This window comes from Copidosoma floridanum, unplaced genomic scaffold, assembly GCF_036245765.1.
Source record: "Copidosoma floridanum isolate Cflo_tuat_1 unplaced genomic scaffold, Cflo_Japanese_pri ptg000014l, whole genome shotgun sequence".
Lineage (NCBI taxonomy): Eukaryota > Metazoa > Arthropoda > Insecta > Hymenoptera > Encyrtidae > Copidosoma > Copidosoma floridanum.
The window spans coordinates 7,758,833-7,775,874 of record NW_028321891.1 but is presented as its reverse complement, the minus strand read 5'-3'; the positions used below and the strand labels follow the sequence as shown (position 1 = coordinate 7,775,874).

Sequence of the window (17,042 nt, the reverse complement as noted above, 5' to 3'; positions counted from 1 at the left end):
GCAATTTTGGAACAAACAATCCAGGTGTGAAAAATTTAGAACGCGCCCATATACTATAAGTATACCACAAGGGGTGCAATGGTGTCATATACTGTAGGAAATAGCAATGTACCATATATTCGCTATGCGCCTGTCATTTGGCGCTACTTGTCACCAACACATATTCTTATGAGAATGTAAAGAACTTTTGTCGACGGCAGCCGCTTCAACTATTTTGCTCTATAAGATTTAATATAGGAAATTAATGACAATGAGGGTAGCACCGTAGATGCGCATAGCAAATATGGTAACTGTTGTATTTTTTAATCATGATTAAGTTCTTACGTAATGAGATTTATTAATAATCTGCACAACACATTGATCACTTTAACAATTTATTTGTTGATTTACTTCTACACTACTACATAATATACAGACTATTTTAATAATACAAATATTTCAAAAACTATTATTCGCTGGCCTTTGAAAATATTGTCATGAACGATGACGCAGCTTTGATGATCTGAAAATATTAAACACAGTTTAGGTTATTGTTTTAATATGACTGTGCAAGATGATTAAAATTTTTTCCATTCAAAGAAATTTTTACGTTAAAAGTATCAGTAAAATTAAAGTAAACAGTAAATCATTTAAACTTTACGCCTAGATAATTCTCGTAACCCACGGTATTGAAGCCACCTGCAGTTAGAAAAGAGGGCTCTCTGCTGCGCAGTACTAATAGTCTCAGTAAATCCTTACATTTTTTCGAGCACAAGTACCATTCATTATTGTAACTAAATGAAAAAATATGTGTATTTTACAAGCTGACAAATTGAAAACAATTTTTTTCAATGTAACTTACGCGGCATCAAATATACTACCACTGTGATTTATAAGTCTTTGCCCTTGATAACTGATTATGAATATATTTATTAACAAACCAATCAAATATGCAGATGCTCTGATGAAATACACAAAATTCACTTGTTGACAGTTATTTAGTATCTAAGAATAGGTTTCATTTGTATTTAGTATCTAATAATATGATTTAATTTATTTGGGTTTACAATTTTTTTTTTATTCTAATATTTTCAAATGTCGAATGTTATAGTGATTTGTACACACTGACCAGCACACATGACGTACTTATGGCAAGTACGGATACTGACATGTAAATGCAAAAACACCTAGAATAAATTCTTTTAATAATGCTGACATTTCTAAAAAGTAATACAAAAAAATTAGTATTAATACCGTTACTGGCGTTCAATTTGGTGTTATTATTATTGATATTTTTATTATTATTTATTATTATTATTAATATCATCATCGACATATTTACGAAAAAATAAAATAAATGACTATCCATCAATAGATCTTGTCAGCTGGTGTAGGCCACGAAACTCTGAGATGTGGTTATTTATATTGAAATATAAAAATAAGCCTTAATTCTAGGGTCTAAAACTTTGATGTTCCAAAGTTTTAACCAACAATATAAGAATATTATTTAGACATATTTTTCGTTTAAGTATATTTTACTGTAAAAAATCGGATTTTTATTAATGTGTTACTAATGAATGTTTAGTCATAATCTCTATGCTCATGTTCGAAAACTAATCAAAAAAACTTTCATCCGTGTATGCATACGAAATGGAGGAACATATATTGATAAATAATACACATACATTGAAATACTCATATTATGGTCATTAAAAAACTTGTCTTCAAATAACTTGTGATCCGAAACTTCAAATTATTAAAAAAAAAAAAATGCATAATCTCAGGGGCTTTTTAATGTACTAGAAGAAAAGGGCATTGGACTTGAGTACTGTGGCTTTTTATGTTCAGATACACAAAAACACATTCCAAAATTTCTTGTAATTATACACCTAAAAAGTGCTTCACCCTAATTTTATAATGTATAAAAAAAAAAAAAATAATTATAAAAATAAAATCGTTAGAATTTTTAAAAACTTTGAAAATATCTGCTACTCTTTAGGAATGCATTATTTTAGGATTTCTGACGCGATACTTTACCTGTAAATATTACACCAACTCAGTATTACAATCTGTATGATAACATTAAAAATAAAAGACTAAACTTTATAAAAGCGTATAAAATTAATATCATAATAAAATAACAATAAATAAAAATTATTGTTGCAGAAAACTATCGTTAAATATTTTAGTCTTACATTTTAGATGGATTCATACAAATGCTAATATATAGAAATAGCTAATTACTTATGTACAAATTAATATGTAAGAAATCCAGAAGTTGTATTTAGTCAGAAAAATGAGCTGACGTTTTCAACGGTTTTAGAAGATTTCTAAAACTTGTAAGCTCGTTTAAAAAACCAATAAACTGTAAGTTTACCATACAACATTTTTCAAATTTTTTAAACCATTGTGTACTATTACAGCTAATTATAGTGAAAACTTAACTGTAAAGCTCTTTGGTGCATTTTTATTATTTCCGTTATTTTTTTACGCATCAAGGCTTCTTTTTCAAATGTAAATTGTTTATCACTGAAACTCACTCCATGGATTAATCGGTACCTAAAAATCAATAACGTAAGAAGTTGTCGGTATTATCCTTAAGGACTTAAAGTTATACAATTTTTCGAAATTATGTTTGTATTTTCATGTAAACTTACTCTACTACATTAAATAGTGATAAACATTGCTCGAGATTGACTGCGAAAGTCAAATCAAATGCAACAAAACCTATTACTGATGATGAGGCAATAATTATATCAATGATGTAGACTTTAAAAAAATGTCCTTCTTTCCTAATAAAATAATCAGCAAATAACAAATATTCGACTGATATTCGTGCATTCAATGGATTACGTTCTATATAAATTTTGGTTAGAAGTGGGAGTGTACAGTATAGACCGAAAGTAATAAATATGTAACCTGCAAAGAAAACTTTTGTTACTTTTCAGTATCAAGTCAAAGATTAGTAAATAATATTACGATCCGTATATTTGATTTTATTATCAAGAGCAAAAAGGTTTAACTTAATTCTATGTATACTTATGTAGGTATAAGAAAATAATCTTCCTCGTTCAGCGTGTTTTAACATAATTTTCTGTTCGTCTTTATCATTTATCATTTCCCAACTCTTAATCACGAAATCACTCATGTTTTTAAACTATAAGTTTTGAAAAATTAATATTTTTAGTGCATTTTGTATAAAGAGATTTATAAAAATGCTAACCTCTTTTTCAAACATTACTGATGTTAGATACTTGGAAAGGAACTGACAAAGGTAAAAAATTGATGTAATATTTATGAATGCATGTGTCATATCGATATTTATATTCTTGAAAATAGCTGCTGTCTAATAAGTACAAAAAAAAAATTTTTTTTTAATGTTGCAAGTAAAGAAAACTGAAAATAATATTTTTTCAAATTATCAACTCGTGCAAATATTTCAGTTTTAAGATTCACATTACTTGAGATATCAGAAATATTAGAGAAATCGTTAAATAATAGGAACGTTTGCAGAATTTCATGTTTTTAGTTTCGTAAGGCCAAATGCCAGCAGCTGAACAAAACATTTTAGTGCAAATAAAGCAATGGCTATTGTAAATTTCCATTTTTTTCGAATAAGACAACGATTGACTTACAATTTTTATACGACTGAATTTTTTTTTTAATAAAAGGTCTTGACTCTTTTAACTCTCTGATTTTGTATTCATGCATTAAAACTAAGAGAAATAATTTATTACAAACGATCAGGGAATAAGAAGCGGTTATTTATTATACATCTATTATTAAAGATCAATTATCCTTCTGTAGCCGATTTTTTTTTTTAATGACACATATCAAAATGAAAAAATACCATTTTTATAAAATATTTTCAAAAATTTTTACATTTACAGTCAATAAATATTTAAGATGACAATAAAATGGTTTTTATATGACGTAAAGCTGAACTGTCAGACATAATTTTGAAAGTATTTCATTTAATTTGACATTTTTAATGCGCAACTGTTCAGTAAATTTCTCTAAATAGTTGAATGGTGTGGTAATAAAATTAGTGCCTTCAAAAAAATATACTCATTCTTTTTATAGTTAAATAGATCATTCTGAATTAATGTTTTTTTTAAAATATATACGTATACGTGTATACATATTTTCGCATATAAATACGCATGTATATGGATTAATTGAAAGTATGCAAAAATTTTTAAATATTTTTAATATAAGGAATGTTATCACAGGGTACTTGATAAGAGTACAAAATATGTTATTTTAAATTTGTTTTACTGAACATAAGCAAAAAGTTATTAATTATAAAAATTATAATAGTGTCATGAAGTAATAAAGCAAATTAGGGGTCATTTATTTCACTGTTGATTTGAGTAAAAATTATAAAAATTATAAGCTTGCAATTAAAACTGGACGTCACGTCAATAAAAAGATACTAAGCTGAAGTTGGTAGTATTTCTATCTCATACATTAAGATATGAAATGTAACAGTAAGATTCTTGGAACTCAACGGTTCATATTGATCCACTTCTTACGCACCCTCATGTGAAAAAATGCACGAAGTAATTTCCACCTCAATTTGCATATTTATGGATAAAAAAATGACTTGTTCTATTTTGTGCATATATCTTCTTTCAAGTGTTCGAAATCATTGAATCGTAATTAATATTTCATTGATAAAAGAGAAAATTCAGATTCTTTGAAAAAAAACTAAGAAAAGTATAGCCATAATAACTATTAATATATATCGTAAAGCTATTACTACTTGCGAATTGAATGAAAATCAAAAGCATTATACGTAATTTGTTATTTATTGGGGAATTTTACGAATACTCTCTTATTTATGGAAAGAAAGAATAGTAATATACTCATACTGCGAAGTAATTTTTTTTCTTTATTACTGGAAAGTATACGTCTTCTTATACATCTGAATATTATATTATTTGATTGGCATTGTAAGTTCTCTTCTCTACTCAAACTTAACCCCTTGCGATGATAAGTACTAGTTATCTAACCAAAAGTTAAGTTTTGTATTGTTAGTAATAAAGAAATGATAAACTAATAGTTAAAATAATTTAATTTAAGAGTTAAAAAACAGAAGGAATCAACGCAATGTAAGTAAAAAATGTTAATTTAATGGTTTTATTTTTATAGAAATTTTTTTTCTATATATCCAATAATACAACTTTATAATTTTTAAATTAAAAAAAAAAAATTTTTTAAATATAAAAATGTTGTACGCTATGAAAAAATTTTTGGATGCTCTATTAAATATCATCCATAGAAAAATTTGACAAAGTTTTAATGTATAAAATAATAAATAAATATATTTATCACTTAAAAAACAGCATTTAATACAAAAAAACGTTTTTTATTACGCATCTCATGGTCACCAAAAGTTTTTTTTAAATTTATTATTTGAGTTTTAAATTATTTTTCTGAAAGGTATATTGGTTTTGGTACAAGGTATATTGGCAAAATTTGGTTATGTTTCCATTCGTACTACTGCAACTATTATATTATAGTCTGATTGGTTGTATTTAATGACAAAGGATACGCATGGGCACCGCCACGTCACAGTGAAGAATCAACCCACATGTACAAAGCTGTTGATTGCATTAGGTACCAAATTACAACTTTGTAAAAAATAACTATACGACGATGCCATATTTCATAAAATATATTCTAGATTGAATATACAATTACACATGTGTTTGAAGAAGCAGTAATATAATAAAATCAACTTTGATCTACTATTGCGGTTATTTTTTTTTTTTTTAACTATGATTTATATGACTTCATTTTTTTCGTTCTATCAGAATGACAATGCCAATGTTAAAGCATACAAGACACCACTCGATCACCACATAACAACCATAAATTGGTTTTCACCTCAAGCGTTTTATCATTATCTTCGCCACCTTCGACTCTATGTCCGGAAATAAAAGCTGGCCATTATCATCTCGAACTTGACTATAATCCTGAACTAGCACGCACTCAAAACCCGCACGCTCCGCCTGGATTTGCGACGGCGTAGCTGTGAAAATAGTTGAGGTCGCGGTTATCCCGTACTTCCGTCCAATGTCGTTCCTGAAAACATATTTTTTGAAAAACAAGTGGTAGTATTTAAGCTTTCAAATGGTACATTTGAGGGATGGATCATAGAATTTCATCGGTACGTAAAATCTCGTAAGCCAACATTCCAGCAGTAATATTTATTGAAACGTCATAAAAGTAAGGCTAATTTAAATTACCGAGTTAAAAATATTTTAAAACATTTCCAGTCCTCGAGCTACGTACCGGGCTTCGAGTAAACGAACTCCAAGCTTTTGTCCACGAAAAGCCGGTGCGACGCTCAAGCCCAGTGCAGATATATATTTGTCCACTCCGTAAATGTCACGCACGTCCGCCTTCTCCGATAGCCCTTGCATGAATTTAAATAATTTTTTTGCTTTCTTTGACTTGAAGGACACCTGAAAAATATAAATATTGTCATTTCCGACGAAAAATTGGCTTCCAATAAATAATATTAAATAGCAATATGCAGGTATTGTTCATGTTATCTAGTAGGAAAATAAGTGCATAAGACAACAAAATTGTGATCACAAAGATTCACAAAATCTGTACACAGCTATCTAATCTTTTCTGTACATAATTATAACAAATAAACTATCAGCAAATCATTAGTCAACACGTAGGTACTCCACTTTGTAACACCAGCACATTAATTAAATCTAAATTTTATTATCAATTGACTATTTACTGTATCATATTTTATTATCAACTCTTACAGTAAGTTCTATCTCCACGCATAATATAAATTATTAGACAAACGAATCGGTTAACAGTACATTTTTCACCGGCACCTATCAAAATAACATCTTAAAAATGAGATTCTTTCTAATAATCGGCGTTGTTTTTCACGACACGTACTATTTGTCTTAAAAAAACAAAGAATGTGTAAATAAACTCTTACCACAAATTTTTCCAAGGCCTTCTCAATCTCGTCAGTCACCACGAATAAAACATTCATCCCAGCAAGTTCGATCGGTGTGTCATTTTCATCTAATTTGTAAGCACCAATGCTTATGCCTATTTTCAGTAAATAGTCCCAAAGGCGCTGAAAGTCATCTACTGCATCTCGATCTTCTTTCAGTTCTACAAAAAAAGAAAAGAACAATTCTAAATAACGTCTGAAAAAAAGGAAAATTAATTCCTACAACTCTCTCCGGAAAAAGTTCAAAAAGAAGTCTTACTGAAAAAAAACGAAAAAAAAAAAAAAAAGTACTGGATGGCTCAGACATACTCAGGGATTTGCAGGTTGCCTCGTCAGCAACGAAATACTTGCACATGTGCTCGATTGCTTCTTGGTATCGGTCCTCTGGCACCTCCCGAATGGAAAATCGAAAGTCAGTGGCTCCGCTACTGCCGGCCCGAGTATTACCTTCGTCGGGTACTTTCTCGCAACCCTCGGCTATCCTCCAGACGTTCGATGGGCCGGCCGGTCGTTTCCATTCGCTTGCTGTACATCTCTTGCCACTGCCACTCATCGCCTTTACGTCTTCGTGCGCTGATACGTACGTGCAGTATATTGTATCTACATGTCAAATAAAATGTTATATACCGCTGCAAGTGGTTTTGTCAGTGGTGCTTTAATTACTTAAAATTTTTATTTTTACCGTGTTAAAAATATGTATTAAATTGCTACATCTTTTTTTTTAATTCCATCTTTCAAAATTTGTTTGGATAATTTTATCAATATCATAAAAATTCGTTTATTCGTGTACAACGATTATTCTATACGTCATAAAACTCACAACAATTAAATTAGAGTTTGTACAATATTGTCCATCAGAAACTGCATTAGCCATCAATATCGTATAATTTATCGATTATTTTAGAGGAGCTAGTAGAAGTAGTGGAAGTGAGCATAACTACAAACAATACAAGGTCGAAATCAAAATGAGCACAATATACAGTAGGCAAACATGGGATGTCAGCGTTTAAATAATACGTTTATTTTTGAAGATGCACAATATCACGTTTATTCAATATAAAAGATATTATATCGTTAACTACTACTTCTAAGGCCTGCACGTAAAACTAACGTATCTTATCATGTCAAATCTTCCGGCAACTAAGTGCATGATTATCCATTTTAATTGATAGTTACTGTATTATTTAAAAAAATGATAAGCTACAGTTTTCAAAAAAAGTGAGTAAAAAATGTTCAAAAAATCCAAACTTTTGCTCTGAACAAACTAATCATCAAAAAATAACGTAAAACCTATTTAATATTCTCGAAGTGGATCACCCCGTGATTAAAACGCGCGAAGGTCGAAATTGAATCGCAAACGCGTGAGCAGCACGATAGGATGAACAGCGTGAAAATAAATTATTAACCTGATTATTCATTCTGAATTCGAATTCTACAACCAAAAACCAAGTAATCACGACATTCACATGCAGAGTTATGAATTACCGTGTGAGGATTCACGTGCGATTTCCGCGAACTGCTGCACAAGACTGAAATTGCGGCATTTGTAGAGTAAAGCGAGAAAAAAAAATATGTTATAGAGAGAGAGAGGAAGATGTATGGAGTCACGCAGTTGACGTTCAAGTCTCGTGTCACGTGCGCTTTTATTAATAGCAAAATGCAGTCGCGCGCGTCTTTCAAAGGAAGGGAAAGAGCTAAGCACTGCGGAACGAATCAGGGAAAGAGAGAGAGAGAGAGAGATGGGAAGCAGACGAGGGGAAGATGCTATACTATTACTATGCTGGAACGCTATACACTTAAGGCACGTGTTATGTTCAATGATACTCCAATCCTCCGCTGTATTCTGCCTTTGTCTATGTTACTATTTATAAGGAGAGTAATACGCGAATATCAGTGTGCGGGATCATGAAATTGAGCTTTAAATTTTAATTTTAACGTCATGTTCGTGAATATACATTTTTCTTTCTTATTTATTTACTTACAATATGACACCGAAAAATATTGAATCAATTACATGAGAACCAAAAATTACGCAAAGCATTTAATAAATAAAGTTAATGTAAAAATCAATAATCAATGGTCAAATTTATGCAAAAAATTAAATTTTAGCATTCAAGGCATGACTGTTACATTTTTTACTAAAGCAAAAAGTATGACCATAATCGTACTAATCTTTAAAATAATTTCAATTTATCAATATTAGCACTATTACATCAGTTTTTAGCTATAAAAGGTATATAAAAAATAGTTATTTTTTTTCATACTTTCCAACATTTTCTTTAATTTTGTAAGTATGAAGAAGGTTCTGTAAAAATAAATAAAAATATTTAAATGTATTAATGGTATTTTTTGAAGATTTTCAACATTCTTTTGAATATCAAATGTACAAGCTTGAAAATTTTTAAGATACACCCAGAAAACTGATTTTAGGAGCCTGTGTAATATTACTTTTTTTTAACTATGAAGACATGAAAATAATTTTTTGGATCTACAATTTTTTTAGCATCATGCAGTTGTTGCGTAGGATTCTAGGGTCTTGGGGTGCACACGAAGTAAATAGTCGAGGAACCAGTATCAACGTCTTTATTTATGCAAAAACGAGGGAAGAGCGCGTCGCGTGTGTACAACCTTCGTCCTTAACGGTTCCAGCCAGAGAGCCAATAGCTATGATATCGTACGTGTCATAGTCTTAAAGTTGAAAAATTTTTCCCTTCGATAAAATTTTTTGGATTTGTAACTATCAGGTTGTCGTACAAAAACGAAGCTACAAACTAAATTTAAGTCAGTTTGATGCAAACTTTTTAAAATAGTCGATTTATTTGTCTTTATACGTACACTAGTTACACTTCTTGCTATGGTGAAAGTATAAAACACTCCTACGAAGCAGTTATGCCTAAAAACGTACAGCTATGAATTTTTTTTATTTTTGTAAAATTAATACTTTTTAATATTTATTCCGTTCTTAATTGCTTCACACACATTACAATTACATATCACTTACAACAAATGAACTGAGCTGTACTGAATTGTCGTACACCATAACGTAGGCTACTTTCCTACAATTGACGAATGGGTAATAAACTTTAATTATAATCTCCAAAATGTTCCTATATAATATATATTTTTAATAAGCAAACTTTTTTTTAAATTATTTATATGATAACGTAGGAATGAAAAAGCGAGAGAGAAATGATAATTCCATTAAATTAACTGATCGTTTGAAAAACATTTGAGCTTAACTGTACTACTGATCTCACCCATAAATGTCACCCATAACATTTATCAAGCACACGTAATGCATCCCATTATATTCAAAGCACACAATGCACCACCTTAGAAAATTCTCACGATCTCCCTCATTACCGAGGCTATCGTATTACGTACGTACACACACACACACACATCCAATACAACAGCCTGGTGATGACCCATAAAATGCACCCTACGATTAGCATCCCAGCTGCTGAAGAGAGAGAGAGGGAAAGTGGAATAATTGGATCATCCGCTATTTGATACGTGCAGTGCTAAGTGCCTGTTTATAAGTGTCAATAGTACGGTGTTCACCCAAGTGAAAGATTTGATGCTTATTTGTTGACGATCATCGATCAACTTGAGCTTTTAATAGTGTTTTAGACCCAGAAAAGGCTTTTCTACCTTTTCTTTTTTTTCTTTTTTTTTAACCATTATTATAGTTCGATATTTTAGACTCGAGTAATATTAGTAATATTACTCCTTAAGGAGTAAGTCCTTATTATACATCGATTTACATTTATTTTAATTTTTAACTTAATTTTTTATTTTTAAATTATACAGATTACACTTACAAATTCTTATGTAACCAATTTTTATTGTGTTAAAACTAATAAGTATTTTAATTATAATTATTTTTGACTTTGTATAACAGGCACAATTATTTTTTTAATTATAGGGTAACGAACTGAGAAATTAATTAACTTCTTAAGCTCATAATTCTGTTAAATATTGATTTTTAGTATTGAGTTCATTGTAAAAAATCGTTCGAAGTGTGAAATTGTTTTTAATCAATTTTTCGTTCAATCGTATAAAATATTTTTTCCAATCAACACAATTGTGTTAAAAAATAAGAATACATGACATTTCTTTGATTCAAAGAATTGGGTTGCTCAGTACACTTGTGCGAATGTTTTTTCAGTGTTAAAAATTTTTTATCGCAAATGCAAACAAAGATTATGTGGATATAGTCAATTAGATTGTCGACAACGGAGTAAACATTCTGGTTATTTTTGCTCACAAATTTTTTTCCTTTTCTTTAAATTTTTTCAAAAATGAATAACACGTAGGCAGCTTGAAGAAAATATATCGATGTGTCGATAACAATTATACTCCTATTTTAAAACTGAATTTGAGTCAAGTACTTTTTAAAGAATGTTGTAACGTACGGAAGTATAGGTGAGACTCTGGTCTCTCTCTCAAAAAGTATTTAAATATATTGCATCACACTGCTTTAAAGCCCCAAAAACAAATATTGCGAATTCATTGGGGGCACTACGTATGTATTAATAAAATTCATTTTACGCACCAATAATCCAATGTTAGCTTGACAGAATGTCAGTACTGCATTAAATTTCACACAGAAATAAGATCAGCGAGATCACTCTGGTTAAGGTACGATAATGAAAACTCTGTGTTCTATGGACCACTAAACTTTGCGACTTTACAGTGATAGATTAAAATTTACATAAAGCTGTTCCTTTGAATTAAAATTAAAATTATTCGGCGAAAAAGTTGTTGTGAAGGAGAAAAAATCGAAATTCACCAGCCGATAGAAACTAGTCGTGTTCAAATCTCTCGTCACTGAGACTAAGCGTAATAGTAACAATCACCGTTACATCGACGTATTACTGCCATCTCTGTTCTCTTGTCTCTCCTTCTCTCTCTCTTTCCTCTAGTGCTCATCATCTCCCAATCGATGTATACATAGAAAACCTGTAAGTGCGGCACTGAATATGTAAAGGAAAGATAAAGAGTATGTATATGTAATTTTGCTTTTGTAGTATTTATATATTTGTATGTATAATCAAACAAGCTCCAACTCTGTCATGTTTTTATTTTAATTTTTGGTCCCATTATAATAAATAATTTATTTCTTTTATAAGCGTATTTGCATATAGTTGAACCTTTTATACTTTCACCTTGGTAAAAAGATGTACAAAATTCTAATAGTTTCAGTTGTTACCGGCGATTATCGTAAATCGATATTTAAAAACTACACAGTGCAATTTTTTTTCACCTATTAAGTACTCATTGAAAAAAAAAAAAAAAAAAAAACTAGTTATATCTTAGGATTTTGTAAATGAATTTTTAGTATCCTAGTCCTAAAAGGCTCATTTGCTAAAAATATACATTACTAAAATTAATAAAATAAACTCCTGATTGAAAATTATTTTTCTATTTTTCTGGTGAAAAAAAAAATAGTGTTAGATTTTAAAAATATATGAACATTATGAGGTGTTTAAGTGCTCAAAAGTACTGAGGTATTTATCATCTGAGATACAAATTTTCTCAAACAATAATTAATTACCAATATAAACAAAAGAAAGTACAATTATCTTTATTATATCAATCTAAAAATTAAGATTTCTAAAAAATCGAGAAACAAAATTTCTTGTTTTATAGTCACCAAAAGTTATTATTTTCTTGATTTGGTTACTCGTAAAGAAGGTAAAAAAAATACGTATCGGTCTATTGAATATGAACATTGTGTTGAAAGCACAGAAAATACAAAAATCTGTCACGACGAATGTATCAAGGAAGTCTCCTCATCATCAACTTAACGCAAGATGACTCGATGTTGGGAAAAATTGGATTCCCCTTGTCATCGAGAGCATCATTATAGTGGATAACGATGCCGTCTTCAAATCCAGCACGTTTCGCCTGCTTCTGAGACGATGGTACCGTAAACATAGTGCACGTAGCTGTGTATTGATATTTTTTTGCCATTTCCTTTCTGCAAGTAAATTATTTTGTGGACATATTATATATATTTTTACTTGAAATAGTATCATACATGTATTATATAAATTATATATTATAAAAATTATACATTTAAGCAGCACTGTATATAAGACTTAAATAATTAAATTAATTAAAAAATAATAAATATACAATAATAATCATATCAGCAATGATAACTAGATAATTTAAACTATCAATGAATTGACACATTAAAAATACAATGAGAAAAATTAAAATTTTTATCTCAAAAACTTATACTGCAAAAAAAAAGACTCAATAAATTATAAAAATCATTTTACCTTGCATCAAGCATATAAAATCCCAACTTTTGACCACGATATGTTGGATTAACACATAAGCATATGGAGCTGATGTATTTGTCCACATTGTATATCTTCTTGACATCACATTTTTGTAACAATGATTCGAAAAATTTCCAAATTGTCAAAAAATTATCACTTTTGAAGGCAGCCTGCAACGAAAAAAGTTACTTTTTCCATTTTTTCTAATAAATTATTTAATCACTAAAAATTTATCACTTTTTTCATAAAGGAAAAAAAAATCACCGAAAGGCCCGCCTAATTTGAATGCGGCAATCTTCATTCGTCAAACATTCAAGGGGAGAACAATAAATAAGTATTGCTAATATTTGCCATTGTACTCTAACCATATGCGATGATCCACAAAACTTAATTAGAGTACATAAAATAATTGTTAAAGAAAACAAAAATGTACCTTAAACTTGGCAAAGTCATTGCTCGTTTCATCCGTCACCATAAACACCACGTTAACTCCAACAAGTTCTCCTATTTTTCCCTCTGAGTCAAGTTTGTAACAACCAACAGTTATTTCTTGATCCATTCCATAGTTCCACATAGTTTTGAAGTCGTCCACACCATCGGGATCTTTTTTTAATTCTACAGTGAAATTTATCATTTTCAGAAATAATACAATCCAACTGATTCATAGTAATGTGTATGATAAATGCCATATAAATACGAACTTAGACATCTGCACATTGCCTCGTCATCCAAAAAATGATCGCACAGGAGATTGATGACTTCTTGTCTGTGCTCGGGAGTGTTTGGGACTTCTTGAATGGAAAACTTGACAGGTTTCTTTGTTCCATCCTCAAGCACCTCAAATCCGTCAACTACATTCCAGACATTCAATGGGCCAGGCGGACGTTTGAAATGCACCATTTTTAAAACTCTGTATAAATAAATACTATTTTAATTCATATGTATTGGAGAGTATAAGCTTATAACTCGGGGGATTGATTAGTTTGAAGTTAATTATGTAATAGTATTAAATTAATTATTATTTATGCAAATTTTCATTAGAAACTCTAATGTCACAGGATTATTATATCATTGTCCATAGTTGTAGAGTATTTACGATCATATAAATTGTTTTGACGAGTTTTTACATTGATATTTATATAAAAAAGAAGACATTTTTAAAATGGTACTAAGCAAACTAGATAATCTTGGATTAAGTGAAAAATCGTCACACTAGAAATTTTTAAGATATCTTATTGGATAGACTTCGTGCTAAGGTCTTTTTGGACAAAATTTTTAATTAACGCTTTGTTGCAGTTTAGCAACGACTCAGTTAGTTAAGTAATTATAAAAATTACTCCCACTGGCAATTAGAAAATTTAAAGTCTTTTTCAAACCTACAATTTTTCCAATCTGATTTAGACTAACAAAAAAAAGTAAAGAAAGGTTGATTCAGATTATATGATAAGTAAGCTGTTACGTTAGTTTTTACATTATTTTTTTTCTATTATTCATCAAAAGATGATTATTTGTTTATTTACAAGCCTATCGAATTCAACTGAAAACTTCATAAGTTGTTCCCATTTGAGTCAGCTTGAAAAAAAAATTTTATTTTGACCGCACTGTAAAATGACTCATTTTCAGAAAAAAATAAATACAATATTGGGATTTTCATACCCAAATAAATACGTCCATATACACTTTATTCATATTTTTTAATACATTTATACATTGATGACAAAATTATCGTGCAATCGGGTATAATGTCTAATTGAAAGTATTTATAATACTTATTGAAACGTATTTTACTAACATATTGATCTCGATATTTACTCGAATTCAGTACCCACTGGAAATTCACTAATTGAATAAAAAAACTCACATAATTGAATACAAAAATATTGGACAAAACGAGTCAAACAATAGCTGAAATTTGTTGATAATTAATTAATTTTATACTATTGTCCCAGAGATACGGTATAATATTGTTTAATAAAATAGTGCATACATATGTTATCTGATATCTTGCCCCCCTTTTGCACTCATTGTCTCTTGATTTACTTGATAAGAGTGATTAAATGTAACAGAGGTAATGACGCATGTAGAAAATTGATAGTGATAATCTTTTTTTTTATTCAAGTTATCATGACTTTTGAATTTTATTTCTCTAAATTGTAAAGATAATAAGGGCCCACGTCACTTGTGACAAACGTAATACTCCAATTAACGTTGTAATAACAGATGATATGCATTGCAATTCCACTTTGTACCTTGACGACAGTCAATGTAACATATATCACGCAATTCATGTATATGTGTGTAATAGCACGCAATTGAACCACAATTTTTGTACTTCGTGAAACTTCGTACGCAAGTTAAAACAAGAGTTGATGATTGTGAAAGCATTATATATATATATATATATATACACAATATTAGTCACTTCTTAAAATAAAAATTTACAAGCCGTGCGTTGCTGTACAATTTTTAAAAAACTCAGATCCATACAAAATGATTTTTAAATATCCAGATGACAATGATTTCTGGCCTTGATTAATTTGCAACATGATAAGTCATAAAACTTTTGATTAAGACATAAAAACGCGAGCACTAAATCACTAAATATCTGGTGTCAAAAAATTAAAAATTATATGTGAACGAGTTGATTATTCGAAATAATTTAACATGAACTTTATTAATTGATTACTACATAGAACACTTATTTCAAGGATTTAGAAATTTGTATTAATTTATTCCCCAATGGAACATTAAATGTGATGCTTACGCATACTCGTTTCTTGATATTAATTGAAAATCAGGAGAAAATTAAAATAATTGAGATTTATAAATTGGCGACACAAAAGGGAGTATATGTCACATAAAACGTGTATAATATACTAACTTGGTATTTACCTTATGATTGAAGAAGATCTTTGATCAAATGAATAATCACAATAATATTAACAATTACTTACGAATGAAAAATCGTTCTGAAAACTAAAGACCCCGTGTGCACACGTCGGCACGTCGCAGTCTAAATCTTGGACAGTTGCTTCTTTCACGAAAAAAAAGAGACAAATGACACCAGCGTATACAAAATTAGCTTTGACGTGTGCTGCTCTTTCGCAAGTGAAAAGCCCAAATGACTGTGCTCTGCGGAGTCACGTATAATTTAAAACAGTGACGGTACTGCTCATGAAAACGTAATCGTACATGAAATAAAATTATTGTGAATTTATTCAAGCTGTAAATTAATAATGAAGCTGACAACTATTGACCCTTATACCTGTCAAATATTTTTTAATAAAAATTTTCGTAAGAACTCCTGCGAGATTTTTTATCTTACGTTTGGTAAAAAAATTTTAACAATAGAATTTTTATTTTATTATATTATTATTAAATTTTTATTATTTTTTATGAATTAAACATAAAATACTCGAACCTCTAGTTTTTTTGTATTATTGTAACAATAATAAAACAGGATAAGTAACGCATTTAAATAATTAAAAATAAAATTTAAGTATGTTATACGTCAAATTTATTACAACGAACAAAAAAGAAGGTAGACATGTTTTTTATATACTACTGGCATGAGTTTGGCCATTTATTTAAAAAATGTAGAAAAAGTGGGAAAGTTATTTTACTTACTCAAACCCACTTGCGAGCTTAATTTTGGTGACATATATTTATGTTCATGTATATTGATTGACTTTTTATTTCATAGTTACACTGAATCTCTAAATATTATTTCGATAATTTTTTCAAATTTCACAGATGAACAGCGATTTGTG

The 17,042-nt window shown here is 29.5% G+C and overlaps 2 protein-coding genes across 4 annotated transcripts; both read right to left on the bottom strand.

Moving 5' to 3' along the window:
• Nucleotides 1–5,850: 5,850 nt before the first annotated feature.
• On the bottom strand, nucleotides 5,851–8,483 carry LOC106637522 (Arylalkylamine N-acetyltransferase-like 2). Its single transcript, XM_014350327.2, has 5 exons — nucleotides 8,462–8,483; nucleotides 7,286–7,576; nucleotides 6,956–7,137; nucleotides 6,280–6,452; nucleotides 5,851–6,069 (listed from the first exon to the last, which is right to left on the bottom strand). The coding sequence occupies exons 2-5, from the start codon at nucleotides 7,527–7,529 to the stop codon at nucleotides 5,868–5,870; spliced, it is 801 nt and encodes a 266-aa protein (XP_014205813.2). The 5' UTR covers nucleotides 7,530–7,576; nucleotides 8,462–8,483; the 3' UTR covers nucleotides 5,851–5,867.
• A 3,514-nt stretch (nucleotides 8,484–11,997) lies between these two features.
• On the bottom strand, nucleotides 11,998–16,372 carry LOC106637545 (uncharacterized). Of its 3 annotated transcripts, none has more exons than XM_089592215.1 (5): nucleotides 16,227–16,372; nucleotides 13,974–14,182; nucleotides 13,706–13,887; nucleotides 13,270–13,442; nucleotides 11,998–12,962 (listed from the first exon to the last, which is right to left on the bottom strand). In XM_089592215.1, the coding sequence occupies exons 2-5, from the start codon at nucleotides 14,170–14,172 to the stop codon at nucleotides 12,761–12,763; spliced, it is 756 nt and encodes a 251-aa protein (XP_089448341.1). In that variant the 5' UTR covers nucleotides 14,173–14,182; nucleotides 16,227–16,372; the 3' UTR covers nucleotides 11,998–12,760. The 3 variants fall into 3 exon arrangements, with proteins under 3 accessions (XP_089448341.1, XP_089448342.1, XP_089448343.1); XM_089592216.1 differs by lacking the exon at nucleotides 16,227–16,372 and adding an exon at nucleotides 16,165–16,226; XM_089592217.1 differs by lacking the exon at nucleotides 16,227–16,372 and adding an exon at nucleotides 15,065–15,161.
• Nucleotides 16,373–17,042: the final 670 nt, after the last annotated feature.